This window comes from Petaurus breviceps, unplaced genomic scaffold, assembly GCF_028583685.1.
Source record: "Petaurus breviceps papuanus isolate PSGF00001 unplaced genomic scaffold, PetGlider_PUasm1.0 185, whole genome shotgun sequence".
In the NCBI taxonomy this organism is placed as follows: Eukaryota; Metazoa; Chordata; class Mammalia; order Diprotodontia; family Petauridae; genus Petaurus; species Petaurus breviceps.
This window is the reverse complement of record NW_027185797.1, coordinates 32,848,424-32,869,813: the sequence shown is the minus strand read 5'-3', so window position 1 is coordinate 32,869,813 and position 21,390 is coordinate 32,848,424. Positions and strand designations below refer to the sequence as shown.

General features: G+C 49.2%; 1 protein-coding gene across 2 annotated transcripts in view; it reads left to right on the top strand.

Annotated features, from left to right (window-relative positions):
- The first annotated feature begins 2,326 nt into the window (after positions 1 to 2,326).
- The window catches only part of SP4 (Sp4 transcription factor), a 56,029-nt gene continuing 36,965 nt past the window's right edge, over positions 2,327 to 21,390 (top strand). The window contains exons 1-3 of one of the 2 annotated variants that reach the window (XM_069088742.1): positions 2,327 to 2,439; positions 3,762 to 3,904; positions 4,396 to 5,968. In XM_069088742.1, coding sequence (XP_068944843.1) covers positions 3,833 to 3,904; positions 4,396 to 5,968 — 1,645 coding nt within the window. In that variant the 5' untranslated portion in view covers positions 2,327 to 2,439; positions 3,762 to 3,832. Of the gene's footprint in view, positions 2,440 to 3,083; positions 3,136 to 3,761; positions 3,905 to 4,395; positions 5,969 to 21,390 lie in introns of those variants that run through there. The other variant, XM_069088741.1, reaches the window with a different exon arrangement.

Below are 21,390 nucleotides of genomic sequence, written 5' to 3'. Positions count from 1 at the left end.
CCAAGGACTTCTGAACTTGGCCAGGGGGACCCTCTGATTGCAGCCATATATGCATACATACACACGTACATTTATCCTTCCATACATAGTGCATGCCTATATATATGGCCATACACATATATACCTGTCACCCAGCCTGTACGTGAAGCTCTTCCAGCTTGGTAGAAACCTACAGAGCTTGATTTCACTGGCACATCCCTCCACAGTGGAGGAGATAGCATGATGTCATTCTTTTAGAATAATTTTGTCTTGCCGACACAACTAGCTATCTGCCAACATTGCCATTATCTTAACAAAAAAAGGGGAAATGCTTTATCTCTTACTCACTCTAGCAAACCCAGGAAATGACTGTCAATAAGGTGAATTCTGGGTTCAGAGGGCTAGGTTTGTACAAGGAAGAAGGTAGGCTCTAAGAAGAAGACATACATGAGTCTTTGCAAAGGAGGGTGCACAAGGGTTTGGAAGGCCAGGAGGATTTGAGAGACGAACAGACAGGAGGCAGCATGTGAAAGGAAAGGCAAAGCACTGGGTGGCAGGGAGGGAGGCCCTGGAGCCCCAGGGGTGACAGGAACACCCAGGACCCAATCCTGCTCCCTGCCCCATCCCCCAAACTATCATCCCAGCGAAGCAAGCCTGGAGACACGGATGATCCGCTAAGGGCGCTCGCAGGGGCTCCAGACTCAGCTAACGAAAACCCAGGGAAAAAGTGGTCCGAACACCAAAGTCCTTGGCCCTGTCGCGTGGCTCCGCGGCAGGAGCCTTAAAGTTTTCTTCAGTGAAGACGCCGCCGAATGCGGGTGACCATGGAGAGCGGGCCCGCCCTGCCTCTTCCATCGGGTCTCGGGGCTTAGGCTGATATCACCGCGCACAGCACGGCCCTAATGGGGCTCTCGTTCATGACTTATCCAGGGAAGCTCATTCCCTCCCACGACAGATCCACGACTAGCTCTTCACCACACTCCAGCTATGGAACCACAGGCCGCTTGCCTCGTGACCTCTGCAAAGGAGGAGCCCCCCTGGCCCGCGGACTGCAGAGCTCCGCGCGGTGCGGCCCCCCGCCTTCCCAGGCCTCCCCAGGGGGCCCCCCGGGGTCCTCGCCTTCCCCGGCCCCCCCCGGGGTCGGCCCCCCCCCAGCCCTTCTTCTAGGCCCTGGAAGCTCTGCCTGCGGGCCTGGCGGTGGGCCACGCGGTGGCTGTGCGTGATGCCCCTAAAGCCCTGCCCCGGCACCACATGGGGGGCTCCCTCGGACAGTTCGGGCTGGGAGCGGCCCGCGGGCCTGCCCCAAGTCCCGAGGCCGGAGGTCCAGGGTCCTGTCCCACAGAGGGCCGCGGCCCGCACCGCCCGCCGAAAGGCTCCCGCGTGGGGGGTACGAGGTCAGACCTTTAAACGAGGACTGCAGGACCGGGCTGGGCAGCCGCGAGTCCCGGGTTCGAGTCATCCCGGGGGTCAAATCTGGACTGGAGTCACTGAGCACGAGGCAGCCCCAGGGCCCGGGCCGGAGCTTCTGCTGGAAGAAGGCTCCGCGGCTGGCGTACGGGGGGGGGTCTGGACACGAGGGCCCCAGGAGGGGGCGGCGTGCCTCAGTTTCCCCCTCGGGGTAGTAGGGAGGGCCGGGGCATCGCACACTTCATCCTTCCCAGGGATCCAAGGGAAGCGGCGGAGCATGCGCATCTGCAGAGGGTCCTGGATTCTAGTCCCGCTGGGGTGCTGAGCAACCAAGCGTGTCACCCGCCTTCCGAGTCTCACTTTCCCCAACCGTAAAGCGGGTCTGGGGCTAGAACTGATCCAGTTCTCCTTCCCCCGCCCGCGCCCCCGGCCTCAGTTTCCCCAGCTGTCCAAGGGGGCGGGGCGCCGCTGGGCTGCGGCCTCCTGCTGCGGGGCGGGCCTGGGCCGCCCCAGGCCTCTCCTGGATAGGCCCAAGTCCCCGGCCCGGCCGCTCCCCTCGGCCCATTCACCTCCCACCGCGGCCGGCCCCGCCCTGCCGCCCGCCCGCGCACCGCCCCTGCCGCGCGCCAGCTCGGGTCCGCCCCGCCCCCCCGCTCGCGCTCTCGGCGCGCGGCGGCAGCAGCAGCAGTGTGGCGTGCGTGCGTGCGTGCCCGCCCAGCTAGGCCGGCTCGGCCACCGCCCCCTCCCGAGTGCGCGCGCCCCTGCGCGCGTTCCCGCCCAAGCGCGCGCGGCCTTCGCCGCTGCCGTCACGAGCCGTTACTGCGCGACAACGGCCGGCCCGCCTCGCGCCGGCCCCCTCCGCTCCCGCCCTCACTTCCCCGCCAATCAGCGCGCGTCACTCGGGTCTCGGCCAATAGCGAGCCCGCTAGGAGAAAGAGGAGGCCGAGGCAGGAGGTGCCTTGCTGGAGCCACGCTCGCTCGGCGCTGGCGGGGGCGGGGCCCTCAGCAGCCGGAGCGGGGCGGGGCCCTTCGCTTTCTCCCCTGTTCCGTGAGGTGTGTGACTTGTCTTTTCTCCCGCGGCGGGCCCCTCCGGGACGTCAGGCCGCGCAGTGGGGCGCTCCCGCGGGGCAGCGGGCAGGCCCGGCTGCGGAGCTAGGCCGAAGGCAGAGAAAGAAGGCCGAGTGCGAGAGCGAAAACGAGGAGCGGGTGGGGGGGAAGGGGGTCGGGGAGAGAGGGGAAGAGCGGGCGCGCCGCGGCGGCCAATCGGCTCGCTGGGGGCGGGGCTTGGGCGGTGACCTCGCGGGAGCGGGGAGGGCCGGGGGAGGGGCGGGAGGACTCCGCGCGCGGCCCCGCCCCGCGCCGGCCCCGCCCCCGCTCGGCCCCGCCGGCTCCCCGCGCCCCCGCCGCCGCCGCCGCCGCCGCCGCTGTCAATCAGGCGCGAGTCCGCGGGGCCCGGGCGGAGAGGATCTGCTACGCCACAGCCCCGCGGCGGCCCTGCGCCCAGAGCCGGGCCGGGCGGGCCGGAGCCGCCGCAGCGTCGGGAGCCGCCGCCTCCTCCCTCTCCTCCTCCTCCTCCTCCTCGGCCGCCGCCGCCTCCGCCTCCTCCTCCTCCTCCTCCTCCTCCTCCTCCTCCTCCCGCGGGCGGGCGCCCGGCCCGGCCCGCCCGGCCCTCTCGTCCCCGCCCCGCCCCGGCCCCGGCCCCCGCCCGCCTGCCCGCCCTCGGGCCGCGCCGTGAATGCGGGATGAGCGGTACGTTCGGCGGGCCGGGTGGGCCGGGCGGGCCGGGCCGGGCCGGGATGCTCCAGGGGGAGGAGGCGGAGGAGGGGCCGGGGGCGGCGGCGGCCCGCGCGGGGCGGGCCGCCCGGGTTTTGTCTCCGCCGCGGAGCCCGGCTGCCGCCGCCTTCTGGGTGTTGCTCTGGAGCCGAGGGGTCGGGTTTCCAACCACGTTCCGAGCGCTCGGCCCTCCTCCCCGCCGGCCGGGCCCGCCTGCCCGCCGCCGTGCCGCCGCCCGCCCCGGGCGGGAGGGACAAGGGACCCCGGGCACGGCGGGGGGCCGGGGGAGGGGCCCCGCCCCCCAAGATGCACCCCGAGACCCGCGGGGGGGGGGACCGGCGGGGGCCCCACCCCAGGATGCACCCCGATAGACCGGCGGGGGGCCCCGCCCCTAGGAGGCTCCCCGAGACCCGCGAGGGCCCCGAAGGAGGGCCTGAACCCCCCCCCTGATGAACCCCGAGAGCCGCGGGGGGCCGAGGGAGGGGCCCCACCCAGGATGAACCCCAGTGGCTGCGCCCCTAGGGTGAGCCCCAATAACTGGGCCAGGGAGGGAATGCCGGGGCGAGCGCCACACTAACTGGGCGGGGTGGGGGCTCTTGCAGATCAGAAGAAGGAGGAGGAGGACGAGGCCCCCCCTGCAGCAGCAGTGGCTGGGGCGGCCGCCGGGGCTGCCATGGCCCCCGAAGGAGGGAAGGCTTCGGAGCCTGAGAACAACAACAAAAAAGCCAAAACCGCCGGTTCCCAGGTAAAGCTTCCTGCCCCCCCCCCCCCCCCCCCCGTCCTTGGGGAAGGGGACGCTCCTGCCTGGGTGGGAAGGGGGAGCCGGCGAGGGCCTGCCGAGCTTTTCCCGGGAGAGGGGCTCTGGCAAATGTAGGGTCTACCTGCTAAAGGCCCTGCAGGCTGTGGGGGGGAGCTCAAAATTGCTTCTAGAAGCCCCGAAGGGAGGTTCCCCCCTCCAAGGTTTTTTTTTTCCCTTGTTTTTTTTTTTTAAAGTAGTCTAACCTGGTCTCAGAAAAGTTTCCAGTGATTGACCCTTATATTTAAAGCTTGGGTCACAGAAGGTCCCACTTTCTCATTTGGGCTTCTCAGGTCCCTAACTGTTTTTCTGTTCAAAGCACTCTTTGATTTCTGCCACTTCCTGGGTAAGTTTTGATATTTAGAACTGTCAAAAAAAAATACCCCCCCTGCAGGCTTCCACTAAACCCACCCCTTTTTTTCCCATCCCCCTGTGGGCAGGACTCTCAGCCTTCTCCTCTGGCTCTCCTGGCAGCCACTTGCAGCAAAATAGGGACTCCTGGTGAAAACCAAGCCTCCGGGCAGCAGCAGATCATCATTGACCCGAGCCAGGGGCTGGTGCAGCTTCAGAATCAGCCCCAGCAGCTGGAGCTGGTGACCACGCAGCTCGCGGGGAATGCCTGGCAACTTGTTACCGCTACACCTCCCTCTTCGAAGGAGAATAACATTTCCCAGGCAGCCTCGAGTGTGGCCAGCTCTGCGAGCAGCGCCAACGAGAGCAGCTCCCCGACCAAGGCCAAGCCAGGCCAGCCTTCCGCCGCTGGTCAGTTTCAAGTCATCCAGGTCCAGAACCCCGGCGGGAACGTTCAGTACCAAGTGATACCCCAGCTGCAGGCCGTGGAGGGCCAGCAGATCCAAATCAACCCCGGCAGTGCTGCGTCGCTGCAGGATTTGCAGGGTCAAATCCAGCTCATTCCTGCAGGGAATAACCAAGCTATCCTCACAGCTGCTAACAGGACCGCTTCTGGGAACATTCTTGCTCAGAACCTAGCAAATCAGACGGTGCCAGTCCAGATTCGGCCCGGGGTCTCCATACCATTGCAGTTACAGACAATTCCAGGCACTCAGGCTCAAGTCGTGACGACCTTACCCATCAACATTGGAGGAGTGACTCTAGCTTTGCCTGTGATCAACAATGTGGCTGCGGGAGGAGGCTCTGGCCAGATGGGCCAGTCTGCCGCGGATGGAGGAGCATCCAATGGGAATCAGTTAGTGTCCACCCCTACCCCCACCCCCCCTGCCACCGCTGCCTCTGCTAGCAGCACCATGCCCGAGTCCCCCTCCTCCTCCACCACCTGCACGCCCGCTGCTTCAACAAGTCTGACGAGCAGTGACCCGTTAGTGAGCTCAGTGGACTCAGGCCAGTATGTGAGCACCGCAGCCGCTGCCGGGGGTTCAGAAAGGGCCCTGGACGAATCCCAGACCCCCGCCCCAGAAGCTGAAGCCCAGAACTCTGGTCAGCTCCAGCCCAATGGCCTTCAGAGTGCACCACAGCAGGAGCAGGCCAGCTCCCTCCAGCAAGTGCAGATTGTAGGCCAGCCCATCTTGCAGCAGATCCAGATCCAGCAGCCTCAGCAGCAGATTATTCAGGCCATCCCACCCCAGTCATTTCAGCTCCAGTCAGGACAGACTTTGCAGACCATCCAGCAGCAGCCTTTGCAGAATGTCCAGCTTCAGGCTGTAAGTCCAACTCAGGTGCTGATCAGAGCGCCGACCTTAACCCCGTCAGGACAGATCAGCTGGCAGACTGTTCAGGTCCAGAACATTCAGAGCCTTCCCAATTTGCAAGTTCAGAATGCTGGGTTACCCCAGCAGCTCACCATCACCCCAGTGTCCTCGAGTGGTGGCACAGCTCTTGCCCAGATTGCCCCAGTGGCTGTGGCTGGGGCCCCAATAACATTGAACACTGCCCAGCTTGCATCCGTGCCTAACCTTCAGACGGTGAGCGTGGCCAACCTCGGGGCTGCAGGTGTCCAAGTGCAGGGAGTTCCAGTGACAATCACTAGTGTGGCCGGTAAGTCTCAGACCACATTTCCTTCAGTCACCTTAGGTCGTTTTCATAATTGCAAAGGTTATTGCCTGTTGTGCTAACCCTTCCCTTTGACCTCTCCTATTGTGAGGGGAGCAGAGGAGAAGGAAGATCTTCAGTACAAAGACACTGGGAAACCCCACTACCTCCTTCCGCTTTGTCTGTAGCCACCTTTGGGCCCACTTCACCTTGGCAGGATTCTCCAGGTTCAGGATCGGCCTCTGATTTGGGGTTCGTGGCCCAGGGACTAGAAAGAGATGGTTATGAGCCCCATCACAGGCAGAAGGTTGAGTGGTGTGTCTGTCTGAGCGCTAGCTTCCTCCTCCAAACCTGGCGTTCATTGTTGGGCAGGCCTCTACTCCCAGAGGAGACTTGCCCCCCAGAGCGCGAAAGGAGAATGGACAAGGCCACAAGCCCTGTGGTTCGTTGTATGTTGGGGATTTGGGAGGCTGCTCTGAGAGCAGGTCACAGAACGTTTTTAAAATTGGACGTGATGGTTCATGTTTCTTTGTTGTCTCTGCTTCAGTGTTTCCTTGCCCTGGGTTGTCTTTGAAACCAACGACAAATGGCAGCAGGTGGGAGAGCCTACCGAGTTTAGCTGCAGAGTTTTGTTTTTTTTTTATTAACTTTATATGATGATTGTTCTGCCAGAAAGGAGATTTGGGAAGAATTTTGAAATGACATCATTGCAGTGGGAGGGTAGGGCTACCCCAGACAGGCTTGATTTACAAAATTCTATCTTCAGCAAACCTGTATCACTGTGTGCCTCGGTGTGTTGGTGTCCGAAGGGCAGGTGTCTGGTTTCCTTTTCAGTATTTCGTGGTGGTGGAAGGGCAGTTAAGAATAACTGTGCAGAAGCCTGCTCTGATTTGTGATAGCTGGAGAGAGGCTACTAGGAATTTGGGGATATTCTGTCCAAACATGGAGTTTGGTAACTTTTCAGAGCTTCAGCTCCATCCAGACTCTTGCTGCTGGCCACTGGTAGAGGCTCCATGGGCAGAACTGTTTTCCTTAATAGACTGGATTTGTTGCTTTTGTAAATGTGCTTGGAAAGCTCCATTCAGCATTTTAAACTTGACTTACAATTGCCTCATTGGTACACACTAATAACATAATCAAAGAATTGGTTTTCTTAGGGAACAGAAACTTGGAACCAGCTAGTGAATTCTGGATTCATGGAGTTCTTGGTGCCTTTCTCATTTATTCAGACATTTTATTTAAGGAGTCCCATTTTGGTAAATCCTACATCATCTTGATTAGTAATCTTTCTCTTGAACAAAGGTAAACCCAAATTGTGTGGATGCAGTTCTCTTATTGAGTTGACAACTCAAAAAGACCTTTTGTATTTGAAATTCTGATTTTGTTACCCACTTCCCAGACACAGTCTGACAGAGTATAGAGATATTGAATGAGTTTGAGAATTTTTAAATCAACTTTTGCAATGCAGAATGTCCAACTGGATTGGAAAACTTTATGTAATAATCTGCTTCTTTTCTTCAAACAAATGAGGTAATGTATACAAAACAGTCCAAACCTTTCAGCAATCAAGAAATTTGGGTTGTGGCTATTGAATGGGTTCCCTATGGCATGAGTCCTGTTTAAGGGGTTGAAGCAGAGTGTTTCCTGTTTCCCACCAAAAGTTAATCTTTGAGGACCCACTTATAATGGCCTAGACTTTCTTGTAATTGGTAAATTGTGGGGTGCCTGTAAGAGGTGAGGTCATGTAGGGTGTGGATTAGAAAACCAATCAGCTGTTATTAGGTAGATTTTCATTCACTGAAGAAACATAGGGTTGTCTGCTGCATACGTAGGCATTCTGGGAAACAAGAACTAATGTGAGATGCCCTCCCAAAGCTTAGTGAAGTTTGCCTATCTCTGCCATGGGAGGCTTCCTACCCAGTGACATGCTCCTTCACATTCCAGACCGCCAGCAATGAGGCAGGGCCTGGGGTCCGGTGTTGTTACTGACTGGAGCCAGAAAGCTGGCAGACTCAGAATCAAAGACTGTTTTAATCCGCCCTCTTTCTCTGATTGTCATGCGTTCTTGCTAGTTGACTTTTAGAAACTCCAGCCTGTGCTTTTTGATTTAGACCCAGCGAAGTGTCTGAAGGGTTTATTTTTGAGTTCATACTCCAGCAGGGTTGTTTGTTTTGTTTTGTTAGAATTGTAAATACAATGGATGTAGCTAAAGATTTCTGCATTTTGCTAAAGATTTAACTCTCATTTTATTATATGAAAACATCTCAGTGTGCAGCATGGCACTATGGCTCTTTCAAACTATTTCTGTCAGCAATCCCAGTGTCTCTGGTTCAGAATCTCCCATCGTAGTCCTTACCCCGCATGGGCAGACCGTTGCCAGATCTTACTTATCCACCTTTGTAGCATTTTTCCTCTGTGTCATCTTCTCCTCTCACACAGCTACCTCCTTGGCTCATGCTCTCATCACCTCCCATCTAGAATCCTGCCATGGCCTCCTGATTGATCTTTCTGCCACAAGTGTCTCCCAGCTCCAGTCTGTCCTACACGCTGTGGCCAGCCAGAAAATTCCTTAAGCTCAGATTGGGCTCATAGGTGGCCCTCCTACTCAAGCCACTCCAGTGATTTCCATTGCCTCAAGAATAAAATAGAAACTTCTCTGTGTAACTCCTAAGGCCCTATATCACTGGGCCCAGCCTCATCTTTCTAAATCTCTTAGGACACTACTTCCCAGGGTGAATGCTCACTCTTTCTCTCTGGTCTCCATGCCTAAAATACTCCGCCTCCTTGCTCCTGCCCCACAGAGTCCCCCTCTCCTTTAAGAGGGACAGCTTAGACACAGTCTTCTGCATGACATCTTTCCTGATCCTCCCAGATGCCAGTGCACTCCCCCCTAAAGTACCTTGTAGTTCACTACTTTGTATATGTATGTATATTTGTATTTATTCCCTTGATGGTTGTACTGTATGTGTATGTTATCTATCTACATATATGTACCCCTCTCCCCCCATTAGAATGTAAGCTTCTTGTAAGTCGGTATTATTTCGGTTTTTGTACTGGTATCTCCAGTGTCTTGCCCAGTGCTTGGCACCTGCCAGGTCCGTAACAAATTTACGTGTTGATTGATGGGTCCTACAAGTAAGTACAGTTACTGTTGGACCAATTCAGTTTCCTTGGGAAGGAGTTAAGTGCCCATTTGAGGGGACTGGAGGGGACTTGGAATATAGCCTTGTAATCTTTGACTTTGTTTTTGAATTCGATTTAATGTTAGCAGCCTGAGGTGGGGTTGTACTTCAGGTCCTTATGAGCAGGGGACAGGATAGTCTGGTCAAATGTTCAGTTCCTCTGTGTGAGGGGTTGCCGTTCAGCAGCCCAGGCTGCACAGTGAAGGGGCTAGCCTTGCCATCGTTCCACGTCAGAGTTGTTCTGATGTGCCTTTCAGTGTCCTTCAGGTCCTGAGGTGATGGTGATCACCTTCACTTTAATACAGAGTTACGGGGAAAGTACTGTAGGATACCAGTAGGAAGTAATACCCGAGGGCTTCTGCCCTTCATGCAAACAGTGGAAATAACAACTCACTGTCATACTGAACTTTGCACTCACAAAATAGTTCCATTTTCTTATTTGATAATATGAATGAGAGTTTCAGTGTAAAGGAAAAGACCAAAATTCAATGAGACTTTTTTTGTACCGTAAGTTTTATTTTCTTTCTAAATATTGGTGATATTTACAGTCAATTGTCGAACAAAATGATCATTGAAACTTCTTAAATGAATAAAGTAGCACTTATTAAGTGTTCTCTTTGGCAGCTGCCCTGAGTGCTGAGGTTACAGATGATACCGAGCTGTGTCACGTGTATAGATGATTTGCCCAGTTAATCAGATACATTTGTGTAGCGCCTGCTGTATGGCAGACACTGCTAGACACTTCAGATAAGGGGATAAAAGTGAAACAGTAATTTCTCTCAGTTTCCATTCTTTTTTAAGAATTACACCAGTGCTTTTGAGATACAAAAACTTGTCAATATTTTGTTTTGTTTCAGCTTCTTTCCACATATATCCTGTTGCATACACCCCCACCCGAGATATCCCTTCTTTACAAAGAATAAGGGAAAAAGGAAGCTTTTTGACATAACCAGGCAACACATGGTCAGAATCTGGCCTGTGTGTATGTGCCATGCCCATAATCGTTATCGCCTCTTCCGAGCCAGGCATTGTTCATCATTCAGTAGGGGGAATTTGGTTGTTCTTTCCGCTTACATTGTTACTCTGATTCCTAGAACATAGTAAGCTCTTACCTGTTTGTTTGTTGATTGATAAATCTTCCTCGGCTTCTAGGTATTCTAATTAGTCATCATTTCTTAGGGTACAGTTATGTTTCATTACCTTCATGCACCCCACTTGGTTTAGCCATTTCCCAATCGTTGGGGGGCATCTACTTTATTAGTTTTTTGTTACTGCAAAAAGCATCACCATAAAGATTTTGTCACATGTGGGACCTCTTTAATCTTCATCAACTCCTTAGGTATATGTCTAGCAGTGAAATCTCTGGCTCAAAGCATATGGAGATATTTGTCCGTTTCTTAGCATAATTCCAGAATAGGAGCTCACATTCCATGAGAGGGGGAAACAAGTATACCTAAGTATTAGGGGGAGGTACCACAAGGTTGGGGGGAGGGGCAGGAAAAGCCCTATATAGGAGGCAGCTTTGCAGGAAGCTGAGGTGGGGGCAGACCTGGGGCTCCCTACGGCTTGGACCAAATCAAGGAGATGGCAGGTGGGTAGTGTTTGAATCACAACAAAGTAGCCAGTTTGTCTTGAGCATAGAGTATGTGAAGGGAGAGCCATGTATAAAAAACCCGGAAAAAAGGTAGATTGACACTGTTGTGAAGGGTTTTATATGCCAAGAAGAGAGTGTGTTTGCATTTGATCCTAGGGTCGTGGGGAATTTCTAAATTTTATGACCATGGATGAGAGTCCTATGATCAAATCTGCTTTGGGAATATCCTTTTGACTGATTTGGGAAAGATGGATTTGGGTAAAGGAAGAGACTGGAGACCTGAGAAGCCAGTTAGGAGGGTTTTGCAAAAATCGAGTCTAGAGGTGATGAGGATTTGAATGAGGGAGGTTGTGGTGGGAAGGCAAAGAAAGGACTCCAGATGTGAGTGATTTTATGGCTATAGAAGAGCAGCACTTGGCGATGTGTGGTGTGAGGGAGAACGAAGAGGCCAGGATGTCCCTGAGTGATCAGAAGCATGGTGGTGCCCTTGATGGGATCCAGGAAGTTAGAGAGGAGGTCATTAGGAAGAGTTACTAAGTTCACACCCTATGATGGGACCTTAAGATACCTAGAAGGAAACTCTTTCTCATGCCATTGTACTGAGTGCAGGCTGGGGATGCTGTGGATGGGGGCAGAGATGCAGGAGCTCAGGGGCTTGGATCAGACTCTGAGAGACTGAGGTTCAGGACCAGCCTCTCTGACTTACTGTGCTAGCTGGACAAGCCACTTCCTCTTTTTGGGCTGAACTTCCTCATTCTAAAAAGTCCTGGTTCAGACCCTCAGAATCCTCTGATCCATTTTTGGCTTTTCTTGCTGCAGATGCTTTGAAGGTTCTTTGTCTCTAAGCTGATGATAACTCCATAGTGTTGGTTGGGCTGAAGAGTAGAATAAAGATAAACTTAATTTGATTTGGAGAAAGGAGGGCACATCTTAGCATTCTGCCTTTATTGACATTTGATAAGACCACATTTTTAATAAAATTGTGAACTAGATTAAAATCTGTACAAGTTCTGCTGATCGCGGCAGAGAGGTCATGCGGTCCCTCTGAGACGGTGTCAGGTGATCAAGCCCAAGTTCAGTGCTAACAAGGCAGTGAGGATGGAACCCTTGAAGTAAAAGGCTCATTACCTTGGAAGAGTTTTAAACCCAAAGTTCCTATGAAGTAAATAGTGTAGGAATTTTAACAGCGTCAGATTTCCTTTGGACTGTCTTAGAGATGGGAAGAGATGTAGCCCAGAGTTGGGGGCTCTTGGCTGAAAGGGACGATCAGCCGCCTGTTTCCACAACAGCCTCTGAGCAACTGGCCAGAGCAAGTCTGAGGAGGATGTGAACTTCTGTAACTGCAAGTACTTAGAAACTTGGGGTTTTATGGCTTAAATGTGTTTATTGACTAGAGCTGTTTATTTTAAAGTCAGGAGCAATTTGTCAGTTTGTTTTTAAGCTGTGCTCATATTATAGCAGCTTAATGTTGTTGGTGACATGCTTGAAAACCTGGATTTTATTTCCCAAATTTTTCTAGCTAGCATTTTCCACCAAAAATGACCATTTTTGGACTAGAAGGATCTTAAACTATATAATCACATCCAACCCCATGACTGTATGGGTAAGGGGGCTCAGCCCCAAAGAGCTTAGGACCTATCAATTCAGTCACACAAAGCTACCATGAGAACCCAGGATGCCTGACTCCCAGGAAGATTAATTTGGTTTTCAACACAGGGAAAGTTCAGGCTTGTAAATTAAACAGTGATGATTCTTCAAGAACTTTCCTCTGCTTTCCTTTTCCCCTCTAGGGACTTTAAAATTTGAAACTAGGGACAGGTAGCTTCAGAGCTCAGGTATAGAAGAGGCGGCCAGTTCTTCCTTGTAGGTGAAAATGAGTACCTGAGGGATCCATTCAAATTAACATTCGATCTGAAAACCTTGCCTTAGTCACTACATTTAGCAACAGCCTTAGCATAGCCAGCACCTTTGGACAAGTTTTTACCCAGAGCTATTGATATGTTGGGGTTCCCTCACTTTGTATGCTTAAGTCTTCTTATATGGGATTTTATTTAGATGGGGCGTGTTCCTTACGGACATTCATGTTGCTGTGTACACGTATTGGTGTTGTGTCTTTTCATAGCACACTCTTTGTTCCATAACCATAAAGGACTTCTCTAAGACCGCATTAATCATCTGTTTTAGAGGAAAATGTATGTTCTTGCACCCCTGGAAGGAGAGTTTTGGTAACAAAGTTTTCTAGAGGCGTTTGTTATGTGGGGATCTCACAGACCACACTTGGAGGCATCAGAGGAGAATTCTTAAGTTGTCCAGATGTATCTAATGGCTTAGCGAAGCTAGCTGGGCACTTGATTTGGGCTTTCTAATTTTACCAAGGAATAATGACAAATAATAGAATACTGGCATAATTTCTGCATTTAAGGAATCCTTTGCTTTAAATCTTTCAGGGCAGCTCTGTACAAGGTAATTGGAGAAGGCAGATCTATTTAATCTTATTAATCGGGTCACACTGGCCGGAGCTGAGCCTGTCTGATGTATGTGGCCTACTTGCCATTTCCTTGTGTGATGCGCCATCTCCTGTCATAGCCCCCGGAGGTCCCCAGGTTCAGACCAGACTCATCACAGCTCCCTGGTGCTATTGCAGGCTTCCTTCAGAGCACGTCGCCTGCCCTGCCACCTTTCCTGCTCTTCCCCATTTGTTAGGGCTCTCTCCCTATTGAAGTTTCATCTGTATTACTTTACATTCTATCCCAATAAAAAATGAACTCCTCAGAGACTTGCCTCTTTTTTTTTGTTTGTTTGTATGTCCATTGCTTGGCACAGTGGCTTTCATGGAGTAGGCACTTAATGAATGGCTGAATTGAATGAATAGTAACAGTCATATTTATGTACCATTTTAGAGGTTACAAAGAACTTTGTGTATGTTATGTCATTTGACTTGCCAGTGATGGAATACTAGATATTCATATTCATTTCTCAAGGCTCTGAAAGATAACTTAGAGATGATTGATCCCACTTTGAACTAGTGATCTGGGGTGAAAGAATTTGAATCTGGGTAAGAATTCCCAGGGAGGAGATTCCCTTCACAAAAGCAGATCCCAGCCTTCTCTGCAGCTTGTTGTATAAATTAATGAGAGGTTAAATTACTTGTCTAGGACCACCCCCCCCCCCAGTAGGTGTCAGTCAAGACTTGAACCCAGATCTTCAGGATTCCCAGTTTTCTATCCACTATACTCTGTTACCTTTTTTCTTGCTGTATCCATTTGAATGTTCTGTTCCTGATTCTCCATGCAGTGTTATGGCTAGAAAGAATGCTCACTGCACAAGGATAATCATTTTATTACTCCCTGTATGATTTCCTCACTCCCCACAGAAGCTGTGCAGACCTGAACAGGAGCTGCTCCTTTTCTTCATTGCAGAATCCCTTGGCATCACCCTCTGCTCCTTCCTCTTTTTCTCTTTGTCTCTGATAATGAGGTGACCACCTCTCTGGCCCATCCCTTGCCAACTTCTCCAGCCCGTTCCGTCCTTGGTTATCCCTCTTTAGAATCAATCAGTCTTTCTTTATCTTCTGGCTTCTTTCCAGCTTCCTTCAAACATGCCCTAGACTTCCATCCTTAATAAACCTTTACTAGACTGAACCATCCTCTCAGGCTACCCATCCTCTAGCTTGCCTTACTTTCTCAGCCAAACTTCTAGAAAAAGCTATTTGTTGACTCTATTTCCTCTGCTCTCCCTCCTCAATTCTTCTCCATCTGGCTTCCAACCTCATCACTTAAATGAAATTGCTGCGTCCAAACTTAGCAATGATCTAATTTAAAAAATTAATTTTATTGATTATTGTTTAATATTACATAATTTCCCCCTGAATCTCTTATCACCCCTGCCTAGAGAACCATCCCATGTAACAAGGAATATTTTAAAAGAGAATAATCTATCAGCAAAACTGATGAGTACACAAGAAAGAAATGTGAAAATGTGCAATGTTTGGAGCCATGCTTATTGTTTGTAATTTTGTAACACTTTCTTATGATTATTTTGTAGTTCTTCCCATCTGCATTGTTGTGGTCAGTGCATTTACTGTTATCTTGGTGCTGCTGACTTCACTCTGTATCAGTTCATGTAGATCTGTTCAGGTTTCTCTAATCATCATGCACAGAGCAGTTGCATTCCATTATGTTCACCAAAAAGTGTTTAGGTTTTCCCCAATCAATGGCCATCTACTTTGTTTACATGTCTTTGTTCCCACAAAAAAACAGTGCTATAAATATTCTGGTGTATTTAGGAACTTTTTTTTTTTTTTTATCAGCAGCCTCTTTTATGTATGTACCTAGTAGTGGAGTATCTGGGCCAAAGAATATGGACATTTTAGTTATTTTGTTTGCATTCCTCCAAGTTATTTTCCATAGTGGTTGGATTGATTCACATTTCCACCAACAATGCACTAGTGTGCCCATCTTTCCACAACTTTCCCATAAGGACTTCCCATCTTCTGTCATCTTTGTCAGTTTTCTGGGTGTGAGATGAAACCTCAGGGTTATTTTGATTTGCATGTTTCTTCTTACTAAATTGGAACATTCATTCATATGATTATTAGTAGTTTGCAATTCTCTGGAAAACTGTTTATTTATGTCCTTTACAAATTATATATAAAAACAGCTGGGTGCTGCAGTGGTTTGAGTATTGGTCCAAGAGTCAAGAAGATCTGAGTTCAAATCCAACTTCAGACATACGCTCTCTCTCTCGCTCTCTCTTTCTACCCCCTCCTCTCTCACACACATACACACACATTCTCCAAAGCTGTTTCCTGATAAATAAGAGGTCAAAGAATATTAACAAGCAGTTCATATACAAATATGTATGTATACATTTGCATATGTATACGTACACAGATAAGGGTTAGATTTGGAATTGGGGCAGCCCTAACTCAGAATCCATGGCTTACCTCTTATCTGAGAAAAAAATACACACACACACACACACACACACACACACACACACACACACACTAGTTGTCTTTATACCCTTGATACCAAACCCTTACCTGAGAAATTTGATATAAAGACTGCTTGTGTAGAAAATTTTCAATTTCATATAATCAGAATTATCTGTTTTCTTTTGTAATTGCCTCTATCCCTTTCTTAGTTAAAATATACATATCCCTTTCCTGTAGCTATGAAAAGTAGCTGATCTACTTCTCTCTCTTTTTGTTTAATAGTATGATCTTTAATATTCAGGTCACATCCATTTTAGGTTTTTTTGTGGAATATGGTATAAGATGTTGGTCTAAGCTTGATTTCTGCCAGACTGTTTTCCTCTTTTCATTATTTCCCTACCTCTGGTCTAGATCTTTTGTTTCTTCTGATGAATTTTTGTTACCATTTTGTCATATTCTGCAAACTTTCATCATTTGGTCTTACATTAAAACTCTCATTTTACCTTGGCATTACTAGCATTCTGATTATATTGTCTTAGCCCAGTCACAAACACTAAATATTCTCCTGACTTTTTGAGTTGGTCTTTATTTCTTTAAGAAATACTTTGTGATTGAATTGATATGATTATTTCATGTGCTTTAGTAGATCCATGATCTCTCTTTTTTTTTTTTAAGCAGTTGGGGTTAAGTAACTTGCTCAAGGTTACACGGCCAGTTATTTTGTGTGGGTGCTAAGTATCTGAGGCGGGAACTGATCCTGGGTCTTCCAACTCCGGGGCCGGCGCTTTTACTCACTGTGCTACCTGACTGCTCCAACATTCAAAATCGCACTTTTTTTTTTTTTGCTTTTTGAAGGGCAGTTGGGGTTAAGTAACTTGCCCAAGGTTACACAGCTAGTTTGTTTTTTTTGTGTGTGGGTGTTAAGTGTCTGAGGCTGGAACCGAACTCGGGTTCTCCTGACTCTGGGGCCGGCTCTTCACTCACTGTGCCACCTAGCCGCCCCAATCCATGATTTCTTAATGGCCAAATATGGTGGTTTTCTTTCAGTCTTAATCCTCTTTGACCTCTCAGCTACATTTGACCTCTCCGTACCATAGTCCCCTCTCTAGGTTTTTGTGACACTGTTGTCTTGATTGTCCTGCCTTCTGTCTGCTTTGATCTCCTTTGCTGGCTCATTGTCCATGTCTCGCCCCCAAATATGGGCTCTTCTTCTACACTCTCTTTTTTTAGTGGTTTCTTTGCCTTCCATGGGTTGAATTTTCTTTATGCAGATGAGTCCCAGATCCATTTATCCAGCCTCCTTCTCCTGAACTTCAGTCTAACATCACTAACTGCCTCTTAGACATTTCCAGTTAGATGTCCCGGAAATGTCTCAAACTCACCATGTTCAAGTAGAACTCAGTGTCCCCCTCCCCTTAAACCTAACAGTTTACCAAACTTCCCTATTTCTCTCAAAGGAGGTCACCATTCTTCCAGTTAAATGACTTGCCTATGACTGGATTTCAGGGCTGGTATTCAGACCCCCAAGTCTTGTATCCTTTTCCATTGTAACACACAACTTTAACACGCTCGCTCCATCTGAGACCCTAGACAAGGATTTTAGCCTCTCTGGGTCCCGTATTAGATGATCTCTAAGGTTGTTTTGTGCTTTAAATTCTATAATCTTCAAATTTGGCAATCCTAGAACTATGAAGGGAGGCCCTCTTGACCCACTGTTTTTGAATATTCATCTTTGAGTAGAATTCTTTGTTAGTGCTTCTCAGCTATAACAGTGCTAAAAGTGTGTACTTTGTACTAGTACCATAATGGCAGTTACCCTGAGATTAGGGATGGGGTAAAGAAGAGGTTCAGCTAGAAGTGGGGCAAGGGAAGCCCAATGGAACTTGGATCCTTAAGTACTACTCCCTTCCAGTTTACTCAGGCTTTACCCATATTGTTTCTCTCATTGGGACACAGTAGTGGTGTCCAGGTTCTATCTGGATCAGCTCTTCTTAGCAGGTTACCCTGGACCTCATCTTCCTTTGCCAGTTTGTCCACTTTGTCCCCATGTGCAAACTTCATTCCTTTCTCTTCGTTCCTCTTAGGCCTGTTCTAGACTTTGCTCCATAATTGCCTTTTCTACCTCTCTGCCAACCTCTCTCCCCTTTGCCCTATGCCATTCCATTCACTTCACTAAGGTATCTTCCTTCACTTATCAATTAAACAACTCCTGAAATTTCCAAAAGAGAAGAAAAGTTTGAGTTAGGGAATGACAGAGGGAAAGATAGACACACGTTTCCATTTTGTTAGAGCGCTATCCTCCTCCAGGAGCCTTTTAGGAAATTCCATATTCAGTCTATTCTCTCCTCTGATTTCTTTCCCCTCTGCCTACAAGCACACTGAGGGCTTCCTATTTTTTTGGAGAAAAAAAATTTCAAGCCATTCTCTTGCTCTTTCAAACATCTTCAAAGGCATCGTAGGGTATTTTCAGTTTGAGGAGAAACACCTCTCTGTGATTCTAAACACATGCCAGGTCCTGCTTGTACAAGAAGTCAGGCTAGTTCTTGGGTTCAACATTAGATCAGTGATATTCTGGAATGTTTGAGATAAGTTCTTGTTGGATCGTAATTTCAGCTGTGAGCTTTCTTGTTGGTGACATCATATTTCTGCAAAGCTGGGTTTTCAACATAAAAGCAAGTGTTGCAATGAAACTCACTGGGAAACATGAAATAGGGTGACTGTGTCCAATCTGCTCCCCAGGTTTGAGAAGTTGTGCACTGTCCAACAGGAGTGTACATCCCATAGCGAGGAGTTAGGGTTTGAGAATGAAATAACAATATTGTTTTCTTTCAGTGTTTGTGCACTGTTTTTTCAAATGGTTATTAAATTGTTAGAACATAAATGCATATTTAAGTTGTTTGACCCAGACTATTTAATAAGGGCAGCTGTTAGTTTTACCTATGAGACACAAAGGGCCTTAGGATGAGAGGGAGTTGGAGAATCTCTCGAGTAGATTGTTCTTGCTCATTTTACATTTCTTGGGACTGGGTCTCTCTGTCTTAGACACACTGAAAGTGTAGTGGCCCCTCATAGGCATAAGCTGCCCCAGGTCTTCCCATAAACTGTGGCTTGCCCCATTTCTGACCTGGGCCAGTCTGGTGGGGGAAGAAGCATTTATTTAGCTTCAGCTAGGGTCCAGGCACTCTGTTAAATGCTGGTAAGTCTGCAAGCATGGTGCTTTTATGATCCCCATTTTATAATTGAAGAAACTGAGGCAGACAAGTGAAGTCACATGCCCAGGGTCACCCTTTTGTAGTGTCTGAGGCTGGATTTGCACTTAGTTCTTCCAGATTCCAGGCCTAGTGCTCTGGGCATCCTGCACCCCAGGCCTTTCCTTATAGGTGCCAGGCTCATTGCAGAGACCTAGACCCCCTGAATTCAAATGAAGCACCACTTCCAACTCCCAGAATTCCTGCTGCGCCTCACCCTTCTCTCATCACTTCTCCTTCCTTGTAAGCCTGACTTCTGGCCTGGCCTGGCCTGGCCATGGAAACGGTCCTTGAAGGGTCCTTGGGCTGCTGCAGTGTCTCTCAGCCTTGACTGAGAAGCCTTCTGAGCATTTCTGCTAATCCTCCTCTCCTTGGGCTTCTGGAACCTCACGCTATTCTCATGTTCTTTCTTCCCTGATTGTAGATTCTAATTCAGTATTTTCTTTTTCTGATCTTCTCATTCATACATCTTATTCTTTCCCCAGGCTTTAGCTATGACTTGTATTTCAATGATTCTCGCCTGTGTCTGTCCCCAGCCTCTTTTCAGAGCTCCCTCCACGGGCCACATTTCTGCCTGACTGGATTTCTCTGCTTTGAGATCCTGTTGGCATCTCAAACCCAACATGTTCCAGTTTGAGTTGATCTCCCCGTGGGGGTGGGACTGAAGGGGAAGCCTCCCACCCCCACCCCGTCCTGTCTAATCAGCTTTTCTCTCTCCTGCCACTCAGGTCTGCTGGACAAGAGCTTGGGCATAGCAGCGCTTTCTCTGAGCCTTCATTTCCTGGTCTGTAAAATGGGAATAAAGATCACTGCACCACTCTCCTTGCAGGGTTGTTGTGGGGGAAAGACTTTATAAACCTTAAAGCACAATACAGATGTCGGCTGGTAGGAGAGGCAGTGTAGCAGAGTGGGAAGAGAGCCAGCCTGGAGTCAGGGAGACCTGGGCTCGCCTCGTGTGTCATTGAACAATTCACTGAAGGCCCCAGAAGACTGTTAGACTCTAAGTTGCAGAGATCTGGGCCCCTGAATATATGATCCTTGCAGATACAATTATATGTACAACCAATAATAACAGAATCAGATGCATGCACAGAGAGATGACAGAGGGAAATAACTTTTTTGTTTTTTAAGGAAAAAACTTTACCATACTAACTAGACATTTGTGATTTTAGTCAGTTTTTTTTAATGCTAGTTAAGTTTATACTTTTTTTCATGGTCTTCCTGTTTGACAGCAATAGAATATAACCAGTGTCAAAAAAGCTAATACAATCTTAGGCAGCATGAATAGGGTGCAGATATGGGAAGGAATGCTCCCCTTACAGCCCACGTTAGATTATATCCAGAACATTATGCTCCACTCTTGGCTCCCCATTTTTAGAAGGACATTTGTGTGACCTTGAACAAACCACTTCTCTCTGTTTTGATTTCCTCTCTGTAAAACTTGGATGAGCTTGTCTGTTGGGGGCTAAAAGCTTGGGAACCACATGCGGCTCTTTTCAGTTCTTTATATACAAACCTATGTGTCTTTTTAGGCAAAAATAACGAATGAATTCAGTACCTGTGGGTTGATTCATCTCATTCACATCCACATTGGTTACATACTACAAACAGTAGCTGCCCTTGGAGGTGAGTAGTGCTCATACTCTCTGTTCCACTGCCAGAGGCCCAGTGACTTGGTCTCGCCTCCTGGGTTGTTGTACTGGTAAATGTTTATGGATTGATTGGTTCTGATGAGCTTCCTTCCCTCCTCCTTTTGTCCCCACTTGTCTCCTGTTATTCCACGAAAGTCACCTTCTGTCCTTCAAGGTGAGCATTAACTAATCTGATAAGATGATCATACTGATGACTAAATTGGAGAATAGGAGTATTATGGGGCAGTGGCTCAAATTTCTAGGTAATATGTGTATTATAACCAGGGCCTTTTAGAGACAATGTTCAGTGGAAGAAATGTGTTAGGAAAGAGGATGAAGTTGGTTCTATGCAGAAGTAGAATCAGTGGAGAGAAACAGCAGAGAATTCAAGGCTCAGCATTAGGAGATTCAGAGAGTGGCCAGTCCTACCAGCATCTGAATAGGAATTCCTTCTGCGGTGTCGGCCAGTGGCTGTTCAGCCTTAGCTGGAAAAACTCCAGGGAGGCATCCCATTCCCCATTTGGGAAGCTTTAAGACTGGCCAAGTCAACTGACTTATATTGAACACTTATGTGCCAGACTCACTAAGTACTGAGGTGACAGAGACAGGCAGAACATCCCGCGTCCATCCCTGAAGGAGCTGACATTCTAAGGGGAGACAGTGTGAAAACTCGAGGTCCACTCAAGATAAAGACAGAGTGAATGGCAGGTCCTTTCTGAGAGAAGGCACAGGCCCCTGGAGCTCTGTGAGCAGGGGATGATGTGGTCAGATCAAGGCTCTAGAAACTCCCTCTGGCAGAACGGTGGAGGGTGGAGAGGAGGAGGGGGAGACCTGAGA